Source organism: Macaca thibetana, chromosome 6, assembly GCF_024542745.1.
Source record: "Macaca thibetana thibetana isolate TM-01 chromosome 6, ASM2454274v1, whole genome shotgun sequence".
NCBI classification, from domain to species: Eukaryota; Metazoa; Chordata; class Mammalia; order Primates; family Cercopithecidae; genus Macaca; species Macaca thibetana.
The window spans coordinates 24,130,422-24,153,670 of NC_065583.1; the positions used below are offsets into that span (position 1 = coordinate 24,130,422).

The window sequence follows — 23,249 nt, forward strand, 5'->3', positions numbered from 1 at the left end:
CTTCCATCTGTTCAGACCTGGCAGCATCACTCCGCTGGCCAGGTCACCCCTTGGCCAGGGCCAAGTAGGACTCCTTGATTGACAGTCTCACCAAAATACACATCAGAGAAGAGGTATTCCCTTAAAGAAAAATTGGTCTGCTGATACTAAAAATTGGTAGATCCAGTGCTGGAAAAATCAACCAAGGTACACAATAGGGTTCATAGGCCCTGGAAAATTTTACATGTGTTTGCATGTCTGTTTTCCCGGGACCCAGACAAATACTAAGATCATTGCTTTAGTTCTGTCAATTCGATCTAGTTGGAGTGATGTTCCCATAGTGATGATAAATTATATTTAATTTACATTAAATATAAAATTAATAGCAAACTTCTGGTTTTCCCTTTTGTTCCTTAGCCCATAGTGGCTGCCCAGTTTCTTTTGCATGGAGATGCTTGGGATAGTCCTGCCTGGTTCAGTTAAAATCACTAGTTGTTGTTGCTAGGAGAATGGAGTTCATCCACTTATGATATAAATGTCTCTTTTTATTTTTTGCAGGCAACTTTTTGCTCCTTCCTACACAGAAACCCATTATACTTCAAGTGGTAACCCTCAAACCACCACACTGAAATTGGAGGTGAGTTCAGGTCAACAAATGTCTATACAGCAACTGTCCTCTCCCAGCACCACTCCTAGGACCTCAGGAGACGCCTGATGGAGTTGGTCCCTCCCCTGAAGGGAGTGTTTCCCCCAAGTGAAGACCAAGGGAGCAAACCAGAGAAGCAAAACATATATTTGATGTTTCATAGGTGCTCCCCCTTCTTTGCTAACTAAAATGGCTAAAGAAACATAGACTATTTTAGGGTAATTGCATCTGATTACAGTTGGTGCAAATTATTATGAAACATACATGCTCTTTACTTTATGTTAATTACCCACATATTAACGAAAGTTTTAGTAAAAGGAATGACTTACTCATAATCCTGTCATCTCATCCAATTAGATGTTTGATCAGTCCTTTTTAAATGGATGTATAACATTTACCAAGTTGTAATAACTGTGCATATACATTTTGTAGTCTGCTATTTTAATGTGATTTTTAAGTTACGAAGATTTTTTAATTTTGCTTCTGTATTCATATTGGACATTTTTTCCCTCAAAGTTGTTTTTGAGTAGGGATGTTTACACAACGTCAAAGATCTTTCATTTAGAAAATGGTCTTTCAGATGGTTACATGTCAGTTTGCTTTGCCGCACTCCACTGGTAGACATTTAAGGTAGTGAATGATACACATTTCATGGTGTCTGGTTCTTCTTACAGGGATGCCTATTGGAATTTGTAGGCTCAGAACATTGATTCTCAACCAGGAGAACCAATGGTTTTCCCCCGACCCCAGGGGACATCTGGTAATGTTTGGAGGCAGTTTTGATTGCCGTGACTGGCAGGGAGGATCTACTGGCATCTGCATTCTGTAATGCATAGGACAGACCCATCACTCCCCCACAACAGAATTATCCAGCTCCAAATATCCGTAGTGCCCAAGTTGAGAAACCCTGGATTCAAGTGACCATTCTCAAAGTCTGGGCTGGTGAGATGGGGGTAAAGAAGGGAAGACGCACGCTGGTAGGAGCAGCAGTGACCTTTGCCTTTGGGGCAGGACATAATGGACTACTGAGGCACACGGACTGGGAGGTGCGGTGTAGAGAACAGCAGGAGAGGTCCCTCCACCTCAGGACTCCTCCAGCAGCTTCCCATGGAACCTGAGTACTCTAGCAGGCCCGTTCTTTAAAATATCCCTGCTGGAGTGCAAGTGTCCAGCAAGATAACACTGGCCGCTATCAGTCATTAACAGCTCAGATTAGTTCACCAGATTACCCCTGGATGGGGAAAGGGACACAGGACAGGCAATTTTTGTGTGTGTGTGTGACAGAGTCTCACTCTGTAACCCAGGCTGGAGTGCAGTGGTGAGATCTTGGCTCACTGCAACCTCCGCCTCTCGGGTTCAAGCGGTTCTCCTGTCTCAGCCTCCCCAGTAGCTGGGATTACCGCCACACTTGGCTAAGTTTTGTATTTTTAGTAGAGACAGGGTTTCACCATGTTGGCTAAGCTATTCTCAAACTCCTGACCTCAGGTGATCCGCCCACCTTGACCTCCCAAAGTGCTGGGATTGTAGGCATGAGCCACCACGCCTGGCTAATGTTGTATTTTTAGTAGAGATGGGGTTTCACCATGTTGGCCAAGCTGGTCTCGAACTTCTGACCTCAGGTGATCCACGTGCCCCGGCCTCCCAAAGCACTGAGATTACAGGCATGAGCCACCGTGCCCGGCCACAGTTTTTGATAGATCCAAGAGACCTGGAGTATAGTAACTGGGTAGTTCAGGGGCTGTATTATATGGCTGAATGCGAGGACCAGTGCTGCCTTCTTCACCAAGACTTCCCTGGATAGGGAAGGAGTTGGTAGTGTGGCCAGTGCCTGCAGCACAGTTGGGCTGTGTCTTCTCATCCCCAGGAAGGCTGTCTAGCTGTGACTTCATATTCTTCAATGCCCCTTGGTCAAAACTTTTCCTCTCTTCTTGAGACCTCTGTTCTCTGCCTCCAGGGGCAGGGGTGGGATGGGGGAACAGGCATGCCTAGAAAGCCTAGCTATGACAACCTCCTTCAAACACCCTCCTCTGAGTTTGGATCCTGCCACTTCTATACCCACAGCTCAAGAATGTGTCTCAGTCCACAAATTTGCCATGAGCTCACGCTTCCTGCTATGAAAGCCCCCTTGGGGTGGCCCCATCAGGCTGAGAAGCTGAGGAATGCAATGACTTCATGACTGATTCTTGACTTGTTCTTTGTGCTCTCAGCTTGTGCATTAGGCAGAGATGTTGTAAGGGCCTTTCAGAAATAGAGGACTGGAAGAGAACTCCCCCTCTCCCAAAGTCCCCTCCTTCCAGAAGGTCTTGTTGGCTGAAGCACATCCTAGCTGAACCTTGGGACGGACAACTCATTGTTTGCTTACATCCCCTGCTACTAGACTCTTGCAAAGCTCCCACCCAGGCCCATGGGGTTCTCAGTCAGACTTCTCGTTTGGGAGCCGAGACCTCAATGAAAAGTGGGAATGGAATAAACCACTCAGCTGCCCTTGACCCGAATGTTGGAGACTGCACTCTACTACCAAACTTGGCCTGGGGTAGCTGGAATTCTGGCAACCTTATCAAGACTCATCAGCCAGGCCTTTTGGCGACAGCCTGCATCTAGGTCAGGCGGCTGGGGGAATGGGTCTGTGAATGTGTTCCGACAGAAAGAATGACACGGTTTGCGATCTGAAGCCAAGGTTGTTATCTTGGCTTTAACTAGTTATATGACCTTAAACAACCCCCTTAACCACACTAGTGTTGAGTTTTCTCCTTTGTAAGTTGGATATGCTGATATCTGACTCGCAGCGCTGTGGAAGGGTAAGATGAATCACTAATTTTTATGGGAATTCATAAACTTCTCTTCCAACTCCACATTTTACAGATGAGGAAATTGAGAGAAGAGGAAAAGTAACTTGCTCAAGTTCAGATAACCAGCAAGTGGCAAGGCTTAGGCTAGAACTTGTCTCCTTTGTTGCTAGAGAAGCTGGGGATAAAAGAGCCCTGACTAGCCAAGTTCCTCCTTTGCTACTGCTGAGAGAGGCAGAGGATGGAGCTTGGTGCCAGGCTGGTGGGGTTCCAGTTTCCACTTTGCTGTGTCACCTTGTGAATGACTTAAAACCTCTCTTTCAATTTCCCCCCTTTAAACTATGGCAATAATAATATCTACCTCATAAGATTGTGGTCAGAATCAAAGGGAAAAATTTGCCTAAGTTGTTCAAACAGTAAGAGCTGGGTAGATATTAGCTCTTTTATTTTAGACATAGGGCCTCGCTCTGTCCCCAAGGCTGGAGTGTAGTGACATGATCACAGCTCACCGCAGCCTTGAACTTCTGGTTTCAAGTGATCCTCTCACCTTGGCCTCCCAAAGCATTGGGATTACAGGCATAAGCTGCCATGCCTGGTTAGATGTTAGCTCTTATTTTTTTATTTTATTTTATTTTTTGAGACAGAGTCTCACTCTGTTGCCCACACTGGAGTGCAGTGGCATGATCTCAACTCAATGCAACCTCCGCCTCCCAGATTCAAGCGATTCTTATACCTCAGCCTCCCAAGTAGCTGGGATTACAGGCGACCACCACCACGCCCAGCTAATTTTTGTATTTTTAGTAGAAATGGGGTTTCACCATGTTGGCCAAGCTGGTCTCAAACTCCTGGCCTCAAGTGATTTGCCTGCCTCAGCCTCCCAAAGTGCTGGGGTTACAGGTGTGAGCCACCCCACCTGACCTCTTACTGTTAATAATACAAGTTGTAGGTGTCGTCGTCGCATGAGATAGTGTATGTGAAAGCTCTGTAAATTATAAAGCATGTTACAGAAGTCAGGTGCTCTATTTTCGAGAGAACTGGAGTTGTGAACACTCTTAGCATCCATTCAGAGATAGGAGGAGGTGCAGGGATTCTTCACAGCCATCCCTGGGTTTCAGTTCTTTCTTTTTTCTTTTTTCTTTTTTTGGAGACAGAGTCTAGCTCTGTCACCAGGCTGGAGTGCAGTGGTGCCATCTCGGGTTCAAGCAATTCTCCTGCCTCAGCCTTCTGAGTAGCTGGGACGACAGGCGCACACCACCATGCCCAGCTAATTTTGTGTATTTGTGATAAAGACAGGGTTTCACCATATTGGCCAGGTTGGTCTAGATTTCTTGACCTCATGATCCGCCCACCTCGGCCTCCCAGAGTGCTGGGATTACAGGCGTGAGCCACTGCGCCTAGCCTCAGTTCTTTCTGTTAACCAGCATTTTGAAACTATACCGATATATGTTTCTGAACTCCTTGATTCTTGGTCATTCCAACTCCTCTGAGCCCCATTTACCCCACACAGGCCTGGCCCCTCTTCTCCCCATGAATAATCCTGTGCTACAGGGCTCGTGGCTTCCCTGTTGAGTTCTAAGGACCAGGTTCAGGACTTGAGTGCTTCATGAGGGGCCTCCAAATCCCAGATCCCAGGGATAGGTTGAGAAGCCACATGACAGGCTGGCATTTGAAAGCAGTTGGAATCCTGGCCAGGAGGAGGGTTTTGCCTGCCACACTTTCTTTCATAGTCACAGCACAGTGACTTTCCTTTGTGCTCCTCAAGGGTGACATCTGACTTGTTTAAAATCCAGAAGAGTTTGATGCAAAGACAGGGGTTGGCTCTGTCCCTCCTCCTGACTGTATGAGCTTGAATGGGCAGAGAAGCCACATTGCTGGCCGAGGGACCATATGCAGATGAAAGGGCACCTGTGTTCTGGAGAACGAGGCCATGTTGAGTGTCAGCTTGGCCTGTATCCTTTGATCTGGCTGCGTGGCTGGCTGGATAGGATGGAGCACTGGCACAGCTAGGGCTTTGGATTCAGCCTTTTGGTGGGCTTCCAGGTCCCTTGAGGCCATATTATTTGATAAAGGAGAATTTCATGATTATATGGTTGCCGATGTTTATTGCCTGCCACTCTGGGCCAGGTACTCTTACTAGCTCCTTTATGTACAATATTCTCACCACCACTCTGGGGGATAGAGGCTAAAGACACTGAAGGTCAGAGAGAGGTTGTGGAACTGCTTATGCCTGGATTTAAATATGCCTGGCTATGCCAAAATGCTTGAATTTAATTATTCGTCTATACTCATGCTTAGAGCTGGGAGGGAGGTGGAGCCAGAGAATACGGACACGTGGGATAGCTGATTACTGGTCACATCCCTGTCCGGTGGGGACAAAGAAGCATGGTCCTAGAGGTGGGGGAAAAGAGAAAGCTTCTGTGTCTGCAACTGTGTGGTTTGCATCCATCCCTTTTGAGATCTTTCCAGAACTTGGCTCTACCCTGCGGGTTTTACCTTCTCTCTGTTCTGACCAGTGCATCTCTCTTGACTTATTTGGGAGGAAGCCTCTAGGAATGTGTCTCTTGTTGTTACCCCTCCATTTGTTGGACACAGTCCTGATTTCATCCCCGTCTGTCTGGTTTAGCGCATTAGCATGCTCAACAGTGCATATTTGCTTCCTAAATTCTATGGTTACCTGACTTATAAAACACTCAGCCCACACCTGAAATGTTTGTTTCAAGCCCCTTCTTTTGGTTTGTAATTATATCTGTTTGGATTTCTCATTAATGACTGCCTCTCACAAGACCATAAGCCCCATGAAGGCTGAAGCTGTGACTCTATTTGCTGGCTATGGTGTCTCCAGGGGCTGGCCCCAGGCCTGGCACAGAGCAGTGCTCACAGCTGTTTGTAGTGATGGAGGAATTCTGACAGCTGTGAGACACAGTGGCTGGAGAGCAGCAGCAGACCTCATGGGCATAGGTGACAAATCAAGTATGATTCAGGTGTGGAGGGATTTGTGTAGAAGAGCATCTTGAGCTGTGGAAGAGTAGGCAGTGTTCATTTCCTAGGCCTATGGCAACAAAGCACCATAAACTTAAAGATTTAAAACAATAGAATTTTACTTTCTCACAGTCCTGGAGGCTAGAAGTCCAAACTCAGGGTATTGTCAGGGCCACACTCCCTCCAAGCCTCTGGAGAGAGTCCTTCCAGGCTCTTCTAGCTTCTGGTGGCTTCTGGCCATCCTTGGTGTTCCTTGGCTTGCAACTTCATCACTCTAGTCTCTGTCTCCATCTTCATGGCCTTCTTCTCTTTCTCTGTGTGTGTCTCTCTGTGTCCTTTCCTCTTCTTAGAAGGACACAAATCATTGGATTTAGGACCTGCTCTAATTCAGCATGACACCACCTTTTTTTTTTTTTTTTTTTTTTTTTTTTTTTTTCCTTTTCCTTGAGACAGAATCTCACTCTGTCACTTAGGCTGGAGTGCAGTAGTGCAATCTCGGCTCACCGCAGCCTCCACCTCCTGGGCTTAAGCAATTCTCCTGCCTCAGCCTCCCAAGTAGCTGGGATTATAGGTGTGCACCACCACGCCTGGCTGATTTTTGTATTTTTAGTAGAGACGGGGTTTCACCATGTTGGCCAGGGTGGTCTGGAACTCCTGACCTCAAGTGATCCATCTGCCTCGGCCTCCCAAAGTGCTGGGATTACAGGTGTGAGCTACCACGCCTGGCCCAGCATGACATCACCTTAATTTAATTATATCTGCAAGACCCTATTTCCAAATAAAATCACATTCTGAGGGGGACATGAATTTTAGGGGGTTCTATTCAACTCATTGCAGGGGGTTGCGAAGATAACGTTGGTGGGGAGGCAGGCTCTTTCAGGAATCAGTGTTTTCTGTGGCCAACAGCATGCCATGGAAAGAGCTCTGAACTAGGAAAATACTGGATTTTCCAAACAGCAGGGAGACCTTGGGCAAATCTCTTTGCTCCTTTGAGCCTCAGCCTTTCATCAGCTTCATGGAGATAATGACATCTGCCCTGCCCCGTCTCCAAGGATTATTTTGGGAATCAAATGAAATTGTGTCTTGGAAAGCTCTTTGCAGGTTGTAAGGTGCTATAAAGTTGGGTAGGTATATAATAAGCCATGAGTCACCCACCATCCTGAGACATTAACGTTGCCATGCTTATCAGTGTTCTTTAGCCTGACCACCTCCTTTCTCCTTGTTAGGATCACTGCTTTTACCACGGCACAGTGAGGGAGACAGAGCTGTCCAGCGTCACGCTCAGCACCTGCCGGGGAATTAGGTAAGAGACTCTAAGGCTACAGGTGGCACCTGACACTCTCCTCAGGAATGGAAGTTTCAAGACAGACAAGGCAAAGGCAAGGACCTTGGGAAGGAGTCCATTGAGAATGTGTGCAAGCCAGCCCAGAGAGGGGCTGAGCCTGGGAGGACGGGCAAGGGAAAGCCTAGGTAATCCACAAATCCATTGGGATTTAACTTTCCTGATGAAACTTGATGTTTTAAAATATAGGTTTTGTTATTATTTAGGTATGGTGAGGCCAAAAAATCAGGAGATGACTGCCATTGAAAAGATGGTTATACTCACAGAAAAAGGAGGGGCCCAGCTGTGCCATGGGGGTGGCCTGGGGAGGCACTGGGGTTGGTCAGCCGGCCGAGGGAGCCTGGAGAAATGTCAGCAGAAGCCCTTCTTGTGGTTTCTGCAGGAAGGAATGGGAGAGGCAGAGTAAGCAGGTTTAGGATTGGCTAGTTTGCATCATTTCAGCAGGCTCTGGGGTTTATGGGCTCTCTGTCCTTAGTTGTCCTATACCTGGTTCTGGGGTGATTAGGGAAGGGGGATAGTGGCCCAGAGGTTGACAGCCCCATAAAATAGATGGCTAGGGTATGGGTTCTGGATTGATTGGCTTGCATTTGAAAGGCAAGGTAGCTGGGAAATTGTTGACCATCTCTAGGAGTTGGCTAACCCTGGAAGGGGCAGTCCCTCTATGGTCAGCAAGACCCAGATGTCAAAGAAACAGAAGATAAAAAAGAAGACACATGGTTAATATGCTCGCAATGGATGAGTTTGAGCATTTGGTTCCACACCTCCTCAGTTCTTCTTTGGGAGTACTTGGAGGTGGTGAAATAGGAAACGGACGGTTAATGAACAGAGAGTAGGAAGAGAAAGGAGAGGCAAGAATAATTTTCAAGAGAGAAAATCAATTGAAAAGTTCCCACCAGAATGTGCTTTTGAGAGTGACCCTTCCTTCTCTGAGTGAGACTACCTGGCTTTGAGCTGGTAGCAGTTTACCAGCTGGGTGACCTTGGGTCTCAATGGTCTCACTTGTAAAATGTGGATAAAAAGAATATATGCCTGTGGTTGTGAGGATTCAGCTTGTGAATAGCCATCTTACCTAGGAACTTGCAGCGGCACACTGTCAGCATGCGGTGACCTCCTAGGCCTTTGCTTCTCTAGGTGTGGTCCATGGATGGGTAGCGTCAACTTTACCTGGGAGTTTGTTCAAAATGCAGCTTCTCAGGTTCCACGCAGACCTACTGGGTTTTAATCTGCATTTTACCAAGATTCCCACGTGATTTGTGTGCACATTATAGTCTGTACCTGAGAAGGTGTGTTCCTTGAGAATATGCAGTATATCTCACATATCTATTTCTCTCCACCAGCCTGCCCTAATGCCTTGCATGCAATAGAATCTACGCATGTATGTTGACGTGATAAGTCTTATTTATGTAGACCACTTTCAATCTCCTTCTCCTTCCCTTTTTTTTGAAGAAGGATGATGATCTAAAAAACCTGATATCTCCTTGTATATACTAATTGCCTGGGTTTTGATTGCCTGTACTATGTGGTGCCTCTGTGCAGTGATAGACAGTGAGCTACAGTTTCCAAGAATACACAGGCTCAGTGAGAGACACTTCAGCCCAGTGTAAACTGGCTCTATGACAAAAAGGAAAAAGCCCTGATTTGTAGCATCTGCCAATATGCTGGCAAAGATAATCCCACCATGATCAATTTCAAGCTACCCATGTGATGTTATTGAAGGCAGAATTGGGAAGACATGCCTTGGATTGGCTCTTGTGAGCTGATAGGAGGTGGCTCCATTGTGTGTTCTTCCTCTATTGACTGATTCATTCATTCAGTGATTGCCTTTTTCATTCACAAATTGAAATTGAGTGTCTTCCTGATGCCAGTGCCCTACACAGGCGGAGGGAAAACCAGCATTGTAATTTTGGAGCCCTCAGTTTCCTTGTCAATAAAGTGAACATCAATATTAGGCATGATAGAGATTATTGCTGTAATTATGGTACTTTTTAAATGTAAAGGTTTCTCCTCATCTTACACTGGTGAGACGATGCTAAGACTTATGCAGGCTCCTATACAGATGGAGGGTTTCTGACACTGCAGGTCCCAAGTGTCTGTTTATAAATTGGGCCATGACTTTGTTTGAATGCTGCATGGTGAGTTGGCTGGAGGAAATTAGGCAGGAAATGGGCTTTGGATGGGAAGCAATAACAGAGTGGCCCCAAATCCCCTCTGTTTAAGTGACCTGGTTGAGCCAAGCTAACTGGCCTCACAGTGGTATTTACAAGCCCAGCCACCGCCACCTGCAGTCTGCAAGTAAACAAAGTTTGTCCCAAGAAGGAGGAAAAAGAACATGCAGGTGTGACCTGCTTCTGTCTGCCTCTTCCTCCATCCCCTCAGTCTGGAGCAGTGGGAACTTGGCTTGGCGTCTTGTAAATCATTCCAGCAGCAGTGCTGACAGGGAGGGGGATACCGGGTGAGCTGTCCATGTGTTTCTGTTTTGCATGCTTCCGTCTGGTGAGGTCCACCTTCCTTACTTTCCCAGTCTTCTCACTACACACGCCTTAAGAAACCAAGGCGTGGACTGTGGGTGGACTGATTTAAGAGCTGGAGACTCATGCCAGATGGTTCCATTTGGACCCTGGAGAAGGAGCAGCTGCAACAGCAGCAGTATTCAAACCCATGTCATCAAAACTCAAGGCGCCTCCCAAAGCTCATAAAGCACTGCTGCAGTGAAAAATCTCCATAGTGATTGTTCTTCTGTCCTGGAAACAAGATCCCGTGATTGGAGAAAATAGGTAGGATTTCTATCAAGTGAGATCTTCAAGCTGATGATACCAAGAGGAATTCAGCTGAGCTTCTAGATGGTTGCTAGGCCCCCTCTTCTCTCCAAAGCAGTTCTTTAGGTTACTTTAATTGAAGAAGTCATATATGATCTTAGTAAAAATAAATTCAAAAAAGTACAAAAGAGTGTACAATGAAAGATACGTCTCTTTTTACCCCAGATTTCCACATTTCCCCCCCTTCCCAGAGACAGCCGTTGTTACTAGTTTCTTATATATCCTTTTAGGAATATTCCTTGCGAAAAAAGAACATAGATATGTAATTGATATGGTTTGGCTCTGTGTCCCCACCTAAATCTTATCTCGAATTGTAATCCCCATGTGTTGAGGGAGGGACCTGGTGGGAGGTGATTGAATCATGGGAACAGTTTCCCCATGCTGTTCTGGTAATAGTGAGGGAGTTCTTACAAGATCTGATGGTTTAAAAGTGTCAGTTTCCGGCCGGGCATGGTGGCTCACGCCTGTAATCCCAGCACTTTGGGAGGCCAAGGCGGACGGATCATGAGATCAGGAGATGGATACCATCCTGGCTAACACGGTGAAACCCCGTCTCTACTAAAAATACAAAAAGTTAGCTGGGCGTGGTGGCGGGCGCCTGTAGTCCCAGCTATTTGGGAGGCTGAGGCAGGAGAATGGCGTGAACCCGGGAGGCGGAGCTTGCAGTGCACTGAGATTGCATCACTGCACTCCAGCCTGGGTGACAGAGCGAGACTGTCTCAAAAAAAAAAAAAAAGTGTCAGTTTCCCTTGTGCTCCCTCTCTCCTGCCATCTTGTGAAGAAGGTGCTCTTTCCCTTGGCCATCTGCCATGACTGTAAGGTTCCTGAGGCCTCCCCAGCCATGCAGAACTATGAGTCAACTCAACTTCTTTCCTTTATAAATTACCCAGTCTCAAGTAGTTCTTTATAGCAGTGTGAAAACAGACTAATACAGGAGTATAATGTCTGTAATCTTATTTGGGCCCCTGGACCCTTTGAGAATTGATTGGAAGCTATAGTACTTATAAATGACACCAATAGGCTGGGCGAGGTGGCTCACGCCTTTCATTCCAACACTTTGGGAGGCCGAGGCGGGTGGATCACTTGAGGTCAGGAGTTTGAGACCAGCCTGGCCAGCATGGCAAAACCCCATTTCCACTAAAAATATAAAAAATAGCCAGGTGTGGTAGTGCATGCTGTAGACCCAGGTACTTGGGAGGCTAAGGCAGGAGAACCGTTTGAACCCGGGAGGCAGAGATTGCAGTGAGCTGAGATCGTACCACTGTACTCCAGCTTAGGCGACAGAGCAAGACCCCTTCTCAAAAAAAAAAAAAAAGACACCATTGAAAAGACATGGCATCCCATCTCACTGGGGATGTCAAGTGTCATTCTCCCAAGCCTGTCTCAGATTAAGACATTCTCTAAATATCTACACTGGGTTAAGGTATCTCTGACTGAGCCTGTGTGTTCTGGGAAACTGTGTGTGTGTGTGTATGTAGTTCACTGTCAATAGCAGAGGTGTATCTGGTTGGTAAGTTGTTTACTTTTTTTAGAGAAATTTTTAACAATTATCATTATATAACTAATATGGGTTTAGTATTAAATGTTCAAATCATGCAGGAATGTGTAAGCTTTGAAAAATGAAAGTTGTTTATCTTGTCCTACCCTTCCAACCAATCCCGTTCTCCATCTGTTATTACTGTTGGAGGTATCCTTAATTACTGTTGGAGGTATCCTTAATTGAAATGCATAATTGTGTGTGTGTGTGTGTGTGTGTGTGTGTGTATATATATGTAATATATGAACATATTTAATCCAAATGAGGTTACCTTATACATACAGTTTTGTTTTTTTTTTCCAACTTAGCATTATGTTTTAGGTATACATAGATCTATCTCATTCTTTTAATGATTGCATAATATCATTTGTACTAATGTCTGACAGATTTTCATTATATAGAAAGTCTTTCAGAGGCATACAGTAAATCATGCATCGTTGTCTATTTGATGGATCACCCTTATATTACAGCAGCCCTGCCTTCAAAAACATAGGGCTCACTCTCACTGTAATTATACCTTAACTGTGGTCCCTGGACTAGATTCTGTGAGAGAGGGAGAAAGGGAGAATATGAGATTGAAAATGAATGCAGGAGAATGTGTAGGAAAGTGCGCATGATGGCCTGGAATAAGCTCAAAATTTAAAGTCAAGGGATCCACGTTTAAGATCTAGCTCCATACTTCCTGGCTGTGTGGCTCTCTGTGTTTTCCTCTCCCCATTAAATTTTTTCCATGTCTTTGCTGTGGCCAGGCTGGTCCCTCCACAGGCCCTACTCTGTCCGAAAGGTGGGTAAGTCCTGGGAGTGGGGTGGGTGGTCAGTGGGGGTGAGGTCGGGGGCATACCCCAGAGTCATGAACCTGGACGTTAGGAGAGCTGGGATTTGCACCGGCTGTCACATTAACTCACTAGGTGAGCTTGGGCAAGTTCTTTTTTGGGTGGGCTTTCCTCTCTTCTGTAAAACGAGAGTAGACCAGACTGTTAAAAGCTTCCTTTTGTGTTGGAAGTCCTGGGATGTAGAGAGGTTGGGCAGAGTCTCAGGGAGGTGGGAGCCTGGGGCAGAAGGAGGTGGTTCATGTATACACAGCCAGCCCTGGACGAGAAGTGGCAAGTCCTTTCCACCTTTGAATTCCTTGCCTTCCTTCTGCAGAACAGATCATAAATGCCACGTCCATGTCAGGCATTGCGCAGACTAAGCCCTCAGAGGACAGTATTATTAAGTTGTGATGAATTTAGATTCTGGAGCCAGACAGTTCCTGGTTTAAACCCTGCCAAGCTACTTAAGCTATCTAGTCTCAGTTTGCTCATCCATAAAATGGGAATAACAATATTGACATCACTGGTGGATTTACAATAGGTGAGGAGTGCAGGCTCCTTGACAGCAGGGACTTTGCTTTGATCATGCTGTTTCCCGTGCTGAGAACAGCTCCTGTCACACAGTGGGTTCTCAGTACAGATGTGTGGAATGGCTGTCGAATAAAACACTTTGCACTTTGCTTGACGTATAATACACAATCAATGACTGTTAACTATTCTTTTAAAATGTTGCTTTGGTTATTAGTGAACATTGCCTATTCAGTCCATTATCACAGCAACTCTGTGAGATGGGCAGTGTTATTACATCACTTACCACACAGCTAGGAGACAGCACAGCCAGAGTTTGAATCCAGGTGCTACATGGGGGCACCCCGTCCCTAAGATAGCACATGACCTACAAGCCTTCTCTTCTCTTTTTTGCAACCTTTGGAATTCCCCGTAACTCCTTTTGCATGGATATAATTTGCAGAGAAGGGGAGAGGAAAGAAGGGTAGCAGGGTAGTTACCTTTTAGGGCACCTCTGGGTAGAGGGATGTAGAACGTGTCCCCTTTGGTTTAGCTCTGAATGGACAAGTCCCCAGGAAGCAGTTCTTGGCCTACTTCCTTGAAGAATGCATTTGGTGAATCCTTCAGTTATGCAGGGGTTAGACATGAATTGCCTGTTGCCTGCCCGACCTGGCCTGCCCGGGTTTTTCTGTACAATTTCGTTTGTATCCATCTCTTAACAATGAGCAGTAGGATGGAGGACAGAATGGAGAATGGCACGTGAGGCTGGCCACCCAGCCTCCTGGGCCCCGGCTCATGCCTTCTGGCTGAGTTCTGCCTTTGCCAGCGCTAACATTCAGCAAATTAGATCAAGCAAGGCTCCTAGAAAGATAAACAACTGGTGGTGTTTGGAAGGGGGCAGCTAAAGGAATTAGGGGTGGGGGCGGGGAGGGCCCCTGGAGCCACATTCTCAGACATTCCCCCAGCAACAAAGCTGCAGGCCGCTGACAGTGCTGGGGCTTGTGCCAGCCTCTCCTCCATCCCCAGGCCGTCTGAGGGGATTGCAACCGTGACATGGGCACATTACCAGGAATAGCAGTTGGAGGAAGGGAGGGAAGTGGCCACAGAATCCTATTGCTGGAAGGACCTCCAGGGTCCTTCTGAGCCTGCGTTTCTCTCAAACTGTAATCTGCCCACTCCCTGAATCAGAATTACTAGGGTCCCCGTGAAAAGCAGGTGCCTGCTGCAGAGTGCGGTCTGCAGGCCAAAGTTCCTGAGTGTGGCTGGGCAGGGAATTACTCATGGGCCTTGATAACAGTGCAGACACTCAGGCCTGCAGATCTGGATTTTTAAAGTTGGGCCCTGTATGAGTCCATTTGTGTTGCTATAAAGGAATACATAAGGCTGGGTGCTTTATAAAGAAAAGAGTTTTATTTTGGCTCACAGTTCTGCGAGCCATACAGGAAGCATGGCGCCAGCATCTGCTTCTGGTGAGGGCCTCAGGCTGCTTCCACTCGTGGCAGAAGGAGACGGGGAGCCTGTATGAGCGGAGATCAAGTGGTGAGACAGGAAGTGAGAGAGAGAGGGAGGAGGTGCCAGGCTTTTTAATAACCAGCTCTTGAGGAAGCTCTCACGGGAATTTGCTGAGTAAAACTCTCTCATTACCACCAGGATGCACCAAGCCATTCATGAGGGATCCACCCCATGACCCTAACACCTCCTACCAGGCCCACCTCCAACACTGGGATCACATTCTACCATGAGACTTGCTGGGGACAGGTAAACCATATCCACAGCAGACCTGGATAGCCATGTTTTCAATACACTGTAGAATATTCTAGTAGATATCCCTGAGACCTCTGCTCCTAGAGATCTCTGACACTTAGGCCTGGAACTCACTGATGGAGGCAGAAAGCATAGAGGCTAAGGGGATAGGGTCCAAAGTCTGTGGACCTTGAATCTTTGACTCTAGATTACCTGGTCCCCATGTCTGGAGCCCACACTGCCCTTAGCCATGAGAGCTTGTTATTTAATGTCTCTGAGCCACAGTTTCTTCATCTATAAAGTGGGACTCATGAGGGTGCCTCCTTATAATGATGATGTGGGAATGAAATAACATTTGTAAACACAGTGCCTGGCATCCAGTTAGCTCAATCAATGGCATCTGAAGGTGAAAAGTAGGCTGCACACCTCCTTTGTCTTTTTTCCTAGGAAACTGAGGTGAGGCCAATCACCCCTCAAAGGAGAGCTGCTGGCACCATCACTGGAGCCATCTGTAGGCTGGTGGTATCTTTCTGATTCACTCTACAGGGCTGTTTTTTTTTTTCCTTTTGGAGACGGAGTCTTGATCTGTCGCCCAGGCTGGAGTGCAGTGGTGCGATCTTAGCTTACTGCAACCTCCACCTCCCAAGGTCAAGCAATTCTTCTGCCTCAGCCTCCCGAGTAGCTGGGATTACAGGCGCCGGCCAGCACGCCTGGCTAATTTTTGTATTTTTAATAGAGACAGGGTTTTACCATATCCAACTCCTGAGCTCAGGGAATCTACCAGCCTTGGCCTCCCAAAGTGCTAGGATTACAGGCGTGAGCCACTGCGCCCAGCCTCTATAGGACTATCGTGACTGAGGCAGTGGAAGGTCAGGGTAAAGTTGTGGGACTTGAAACTAGAATACTTCCATTCAAATCCCAACTCCTTTAATACCTAGGTGATGGGCTGATCTGTGCAGCAAATCACATGGCACATGTTTACCTGTGTAACAAACCTGCCCATCCTGCACATGTACCCTGGAACTTAAAATAAAAGTTGATGAAACACGAACAAAAAACAAATCCCTACTCTTTACTCTTACTATTTATGTGACTTTGGGTTAATTAACCTTGCTGAGCCTTTGTTTTCCCATTTGTACATTGGGGACAATATTTGTAAGGATCCTAGGAAGGTGGTGGGAATAATAAAATGCTCACTTGGCACAGTGCCAAGTCCACAGCAAAGGCTCTATAGTCTGCAGCCACTATGAGGATTCTTATTTATTGTGCACCACACTTTGGCTTGGTCTCTGTCCTGTTTAGCTCACAGGCTTGTTCAAGTGATGCCAGATCAATTGCGCCTTGTGACCCTCCACTGGAACTTTCCCCGATTCCTCTATGGAACTTTCCACTCACTGGGTGTCATCTTGGCAGCCACAGCCTGGTGCACAGAACCATCCGTTGGTGGTCAAGCCCTCTGTGTTCCCAAAGTGTGTAGCCATCAGGGGAAACTGAGGTGATGGGAGAGGCCTTGGTTGGCTGGGATGAAAAGATAACTTGGGAACAGGATGTGTGTAGCAGCTCTCTCCTCTGCCCTTTCCTGACTGGATTAGGGAGTGGATGCGACCCTTGCTCCTTGCCCCGCTCCCACCCCCAGATGTTCAGGGAGTACCTTACATGTCCGTCCGAGGGGGTGGTCGCGTATTGCTGCGTCAGCCTGGGTGAGGCAGCCAGGAAGTCATCAGGCTTCCTGGATCTGGAATAAGGTCAGCCAGGGATGGGATCCGGGAAAAGCTGCTGCCCATCACAGCCTGGCGCTGATTTTCCTGAGAGCGTCACAGGCTCTTCCCAAAGGGCAAAATCTGGGCGGGAATCCCAAGTGGCGGTTGTGGTGGAGGTCGAAGCTGAGATAAGCTAAGAGAGAGGTCCTGCCAATTTACAGTGGCAAAGACTGGGTTGGAGATGCTGTAGGTTCTGAGCTCTCTGGATGGATGAGAGCCTGCCTGAGGTTTTAGAGCATACAAAATGCTGCTAGAGTCTGTAGGGCTTACTCCTGGGCTTCCTTCTCCCCCTGAGCCTTGATTACATACCTTTACAATCATGTTTATCTCATTGTATCAAGGATGACACATGCCTGCTGCCTGGGCCTTCACTGATCATTAGCAATAGCAATAGATCATAAGTCATGGTCTTCTTTCTTGCTGAGGCTAGAAAAGCCCTCAGAAGCCTTGGTGATGTAACACTTGGAGCAGCTGCCTCCAGTCCAAGGGGTGATGAAACTTTTTGCTCTCTCTGTTATACATTAGAGTGACTTATTCCAATGCTTAGACTCAACGCTTCACAAGGGTAGGCACTTGGTGTGTCTTGTTCACTATTCCATCCTCAGCAACTAGCATGATAACCTGGCCCGCAGCAGGAGCTCAGTAAATATTTGTGACTGTCCTCCAGATGACTGTGAGTTTCTTGAGGAAAAGGATTATGTCTAGATTATGTGTAGGACACAGTAAGGGCTCCATGAGTTTATTCTGAGTTCAATGCTAGTATCTATAATCAAGGGAGGAAAAAAAGTAGTCACTCATGCTTGGTGGTGGATGTCACTTCACCAAATAACTGCCGTGCTGATGTGGGGCAGTTGGGACAGGTAGGCATGTCATCACTGATGCATCTAGCTTTAGTTTCCAAGCACAAAGACCCTTGTCTTTCCACTTAGTCATCCAGGAGTCTTGATAAGTTATAATTGCCATTTTAGGGATGAGGAAACTGATGCTTGGAGAGATTTAAGATGCTTGTTGAAGAGCGTGTGACAATTGAATGTTGGAGCTAAATCCAGAACCTGGGTCACCTCACTTGCAGGCCACTGTTCTTTCTCTGGCCACTGTACTGCTTCTTCTGAGTCTCTAAAGTTTTGACCCATGATTTGTCCTATGCCATGTTTTGGTTTGGGAGGCTTTTTGGAATCCTGGACCTACCATCCTTCATAAGTTTTAAGTGTCACAGGTACAGCCTTTTCAGAACTTTTTGAGATTTCCCAGTCCAGAGATTCTTAACCTGGAGCCTCACGATGAGCTTGGTGGTGGTGGTTGGGTGGAGTGGGGAAGGTCCAAGTGCCCTGAGCTCATGCACCACGTTTTATGTATATGTACATTTCGCTAGAGAGGAAGTGTGAGCTTGCATCAGAGTCTCACAAAGGGGTACATGGCCCCATAATGAGGTTAAGAACCGATGATCAAAACCCACTATGTCATTTTGCATATGGAGAAACTGAGACCTACACAAGGGACTTTTTCAGAACCATAATCTTTGACCAGAGTTTCTATTTCTCCTCTCAACAGAGGACTGATTACGGTGAGCAGCAACCTCAGCTACGTCATCGAGCCCCTCCCTGACAGCGAGGGCCAACACCTTATTTACAGATCTGAACATCTCAAGCCGCCCCCGGGAAACTGTGGGTTCGGGCACTCCAAGCTCAGCACCAGGGACTGGGCCCTTCAGTTTACACAACAGACCAAGAAGCGACCTCGCAGGGTGAGTTTTGAGGCTCAACCTGGGGACAGGCTTGTCCCCTCTGAGGTTGCTTACTTTGAATCCAGGAGTATTTCTAAATTGAAGGGTGATGCCTAAGAAGAAGGAAATAGTGTTTTTCTTTGATTCTAAGTCATTGTTGAGTGTGAAATACCCTCATAATAGAATAACTGCTTTTGGGGAGAACACCACTACCTTTAAAACACTCAGATGCTGACTTCAGAAAGCTTAAAAAGTGAAAAGAAGGCTGGGTGCCATGGCTCATGCCTATAATCCTAGCACTTTGGGAGGCTAAAGCAGGCAGATTGCTTGAGGCCAGGAGTTTGAGTCCAGCCTGGGTAACATGGCGAAACCCCATCTCTACTAAAAGTACAAGAATTAGCTGGGCATGGTGGCTGGGTACCTGTAGTCCCAACTACTTGGGAGGCTGAGGCACGGGAATCACTTGAACCCGGGAGGCGGAGATAGCAGTGAGTCGAGATGGCACCACTGCACTCCAGCCTGGGTGACAGAAGAAGACCCTGCCTCAAAAAAATAAGAATAAAAAAGTGGGAAAGAAAAGTATGCCTTCCCTATTGGAGTAGACACTACACCCTATGCACACAGTCTTCATATTGATTCATACTGAAAACAGCAGGGTGTTTTGAGGTTTTGAGGTTTCGAGGTTCTGTGGGAACGTGGTGGTTAGCACACTCCCTCTCGTACGCTGGCCTCTGTCCTGCCTGTGCTCACCAGCTCATCTCAGTATTTTCTGAGAATAAAGGACTGAATCCAATGTCCCAGAGCAGCCTCCAGCAATAACCAAATGGCAGTGGAAGGTGTTATGTGAGTGACGGCCACCACAGCCAAGAACATCTCTAGTGCCCAATGACAAAATCATTACAGAGGTAGCTGCTGCTTCTCCAGCAGCTCTGTTTCTTAGCAGTTTTTTAAAAATGAGGCCAAGTCCACCATTTCTATAGCGCTGATCTGTTTCTCTTTCTTAGATGAAAAGGGAAGATTTAAACTCCATGAAGTATGTGGAGCTTTACCTCGTGGCTGATTATGCAGAGGTAAGGGGGAGGCAATGGGTTTGACAGAAAAACTGCTCTCTTGATAGCTTCCATTCCAGGCTCCAGACTGTTTGGGGAAATGTTGCCTATTCATCTTTCTCCAGTTCATCTATGATTTTGACCTTAAGTCTGACCAAGGGCTGGGCGCGGCAGCTCACGCCTGTAATCCCAACACTTTGGGAGGCCAAGGCGGGTGGATCACCTGAGATCAGGAGTTTGAGACCAGCCTGGCCGACATGGTGAAACCCCGTCTCTACTAAAAATACAAAATTAGCTGGGAATTGTGGTGCATGCCTGTAATCCCAGCTACATGAGAGGCTGAGACAGGAGAATTGCCTGCACCTGGGAGGCAGAGGTTGCAGTGAGCTGAGATCGTGCCAATGGCACTCCAGCCTGAGCAACAAGAGCAAAACTCCATCTCAAAGAAAAAAAAAATCTGACCAAAGGCTCTTTTTGCCATTTTAAACATGGCTGGGGGGAGCTCCCCTCACTCCCCTGACCCTTTGTTCCCCTCCCCCCACCCCCCGCCCCACACAGCTAAGCCTCTCCTGGCTTGATACATCAATCACATAGAAAATCAAGACAGTTATCTGATTAACATTTCTTGAACTGGGTCTGAAGACCTTAAGGTTCTGGTGTTTATTCTTAGGAACCCATGAATTGTCCATGGAAATTCTAAAACTCTTTTTTGTTTGCAAAGATAGTAAGTACATTCCTAGTCATCCGACTGAAAACTGTGTTCTTGCCCATGTGTGTGGGTCCATTTTTATAATCATGTCAAATGATGCCAAATGATGACCTAAAACCATGGTCCCCAAAATGTGGTTCCCAGAGTGCCAGCATCAGCAGCACCTGTGATCTTATATAAAATGCAAATTCTTGGGCCCTACCCCTGACCACCTGAATCCCAGACCATCAGGATGGGGTCTAGGAATCCATGTTTTAACAAGACCTCTGGGCAATTGGGTTGTACAGGCAAGTTTGAGAACCACTGACCTAAAGGCACAGCAGTTCAGCCTTTAACACCATGTTCCTCAAATCAGACAGGTTCTAAGATTTGGTGAACCCTCACCTGGCTCATTGTATATTTCATTTATTCATCAATGATCTCTTGATTTTCTATTATGTGCTAAGCACCTGGACATATAGCTCTCAAGAAGATGTACCCTCCCCTGGCATCGCAGAGTTTGCAGTAACAGCACACAAACCTGTAGGTCCAAAGTGTGATGAGCACTAAGATGGACCATTAGGAGGGATGAGAGCGCAGATAATGAGGGATTCAACATAGTTTTGGGAATTAGGGAAAGCTTCTCTAACATTGAAGCAGACACTTAAAGAGTGAGTTTAGGCCCTGAGCCCATATTCGCCTAAATTAGCCAGATGTTACCTCCAATTCTCACTGTGTTTAGCGTCTCCATCATATAAGTACTAAGCGCATCTTGTGTGCATTGGATGTCATTATGAGCTGAGCGCTCGCTGTGTTGGAGCAGGGCAGACACTGGCCTTGGTCTCTCCTGAGGATAGAGCCCATCGCTACTCCAGTCTGTCTGTATCCCATCCACATGGTTTAGCTACCATCTCCCCAAAGAGCTCAGTCTAAGGCGCCTATATCTAGTCACATTTCCAAAGCATGTGTCCTGCGGCAGGGCCTGGTAGTGTGGGGAGAGCACTAGGCTGTAGGCCAGAAGGTCTTTGAGTGTTAGTCACTGGATGTTCGTTAGTGGCAGAAGGAGGTGGCCCTTGAAGCTGTCTTAAAAGACAAGGAGGAGTTAACTGGGCAGAGGAGTGGAGATGAAGGGCATTCCAGACCGAGGGAACATTGTGCTCTGCTTTGAAAAGCGTTTAGCTTTTTAATTGATGTTGATATTGGTTTTTCCAACAGCTGTGTGTGTGTGTGTGTGTGTGTGTGTGTGTGTTTTCTATGTTTTCTGTTTCCTCTCCAAAGACTCGTGTGTGTACAGCATGGGGGAATAGTGTGGGGAGCAAAATCCAAAGCTGGTTTAAAAGCCAGCTGAGGCTCCAAAGTCATGGGAGGAGATAACTGACTCTGGCCTGCCCTGCACGACTGCCCGTCGTGGGAGGACTGGTGGAAGAAAACCGAGCTCCTCTGACTCTGGGACATTTTTCCATTTAAGCTTTGCATCTGTGATCATCGAATACAATGGTCATGAGTCATTTCTTTCAGCTACAGAATCCTTTGGTTAGATGGCAGTTCCTGGGAATCCCAATACTTAAGTATATAGAGCCCAACTGCTCTAGTTTAAAGGTGGGGTGTTTCTCCCCTTTGGCCTTGCACTGTTCTCAGAGGAATTCTGTGCAGGTTTTAAAACCCACTGGGTGTGAATCTCCAGCAGCTGGAGAAGTGGGCAGCATGGGGGGAGGCAGGGATTAGGCATCTTCTGTCTCCTGACCTCCAGGGTCACAGCACACCCCCAGAGAAAAAGTGTCTGCTCAAGGTGCCTCGAGGACTCTGGTGTCACCTAGAGCCATCTTTCTCTTACAAAGGAGAGCATCTCAGCAACAGCCCGGGGTTCCCAGCAGGGCTGTGATTCATGCAGCCGTGGCGGATAAAGGAATGTGCTCATTTCTCAGAGCCCTGGGCACCCCTCCGCTGAAGGCTTTGAATGATTCATTTGAGGGACTGGGGTGGGGGTGTAACAGGCCAGGCTGGGTTCACAGGCTCACGAATCATCCCCTCTCCACCTGTCTCCATCCTCTGCAGACAGAAATATATTCTTGACAATTAATTAATCAATCTGAGAGGATGGGATGGCAGGAAAGGGGAGGGCTGCTTTACCATGATTTATAACCTCCTGCCGAGACAGGACAGCCTTCACCTTGCGGCTCTGAATGCAGAGGAGGAAGTGGAGACACAGATAGGGAGAGCCAGACGCCGCTGCTGCCTAGAGAGAGAGCTGTCAGCAGTAAAAGTGAGCAGGCAGCTCCTCGCTCCCTGGTCCTCGGTGGGAGCTTCTAGTTTATTCATCCCCCAGGTGGAATGGAATCCAGGGCGGAATAAAGAGTAAGGTGGACTGTTGTAGGGGTAGACAGGATAGCTGTAAACACAGGCCTGTAGAGGACTTCCATGATGCTGGTACAGTGCCAAATGGCTGGGAAAGGATGGTGCTGCATGTGGTACTTGCTGTGTCACCCTAGAAAATGTGAGCTTGAGACAGTCCTTTCTTTAGATCAGGGGTCTGCAAACTATACTCCATGGTCACATCCAGCCTGTACTATGTGTTTGGAAACAAAGTTTTACTGGAACACAGCCAGGCCCGTTGGTTTCTGTATCATCCAGGCCTGCTTCCGAGCCACCGCTGCACAGTTGAAGAGTTGTAGCAGAGACTATATGGCCACAAAGCCTAATCTGACCTTTGCAGAAAAGGTTTGCCGACTCCTGCTTCAGACTACTCTGGACAACAGAATTCACTCCTTAAATTATGGTGGTCTCATTAGGCAGTTCTTTGAAGAGAAGAAGGTTAATATTTTTTTGAAAGACAACGAAATCTGACCCTGATGTTCTAATAAATATTACTAAATGAATGGAAA

The 23,249-nt window shown here is 47.0% G+C and overlaps 2 protein-coding genes across 3 annotated transcripts in view; both read left to right on the forward strand.

Moving 5' to 3' along the window:
* ADAM19 (ADAM metallopeptidase domain 19) overlaps window positions 1-23,249 on the forward strand; it is a 98,905-nt gene that overhangs the window by 37,815 nt on the left and 37,841 nt on the right. For both annotated transcript variants that reach the window (XM_050793913.1, XM_050793912.1), the window contains exons 4-7: window positions 538-616; window positions 7,617-7,693; window positions 18,459-18,651; window positions 19,635-19,700. In XM_050793913.1, coding sequence (XP_050649870.1) covers window positions 538-616; window positions 7,617-7,693; window positions 18,459-18,651; window positions 19,635-19,700 — 415 coding nt within the window. The remainder of the gene's footprint in view (window positions 1-537; window positions 617-7,616; window positions 7,694-18,458; window positions 18,652-19,634; window positions 19,701-23,249) is intronic.
* MED7 (mediator complex subunit 7) overlaps window positions 1-23,249 on the forward strand; it is a 437,050-nt gene that overhangs the window by 36,544 nt on the left and 377,257 nt on the right. The gene's annotated exons all lie outside the window — the stretch shown is intronic.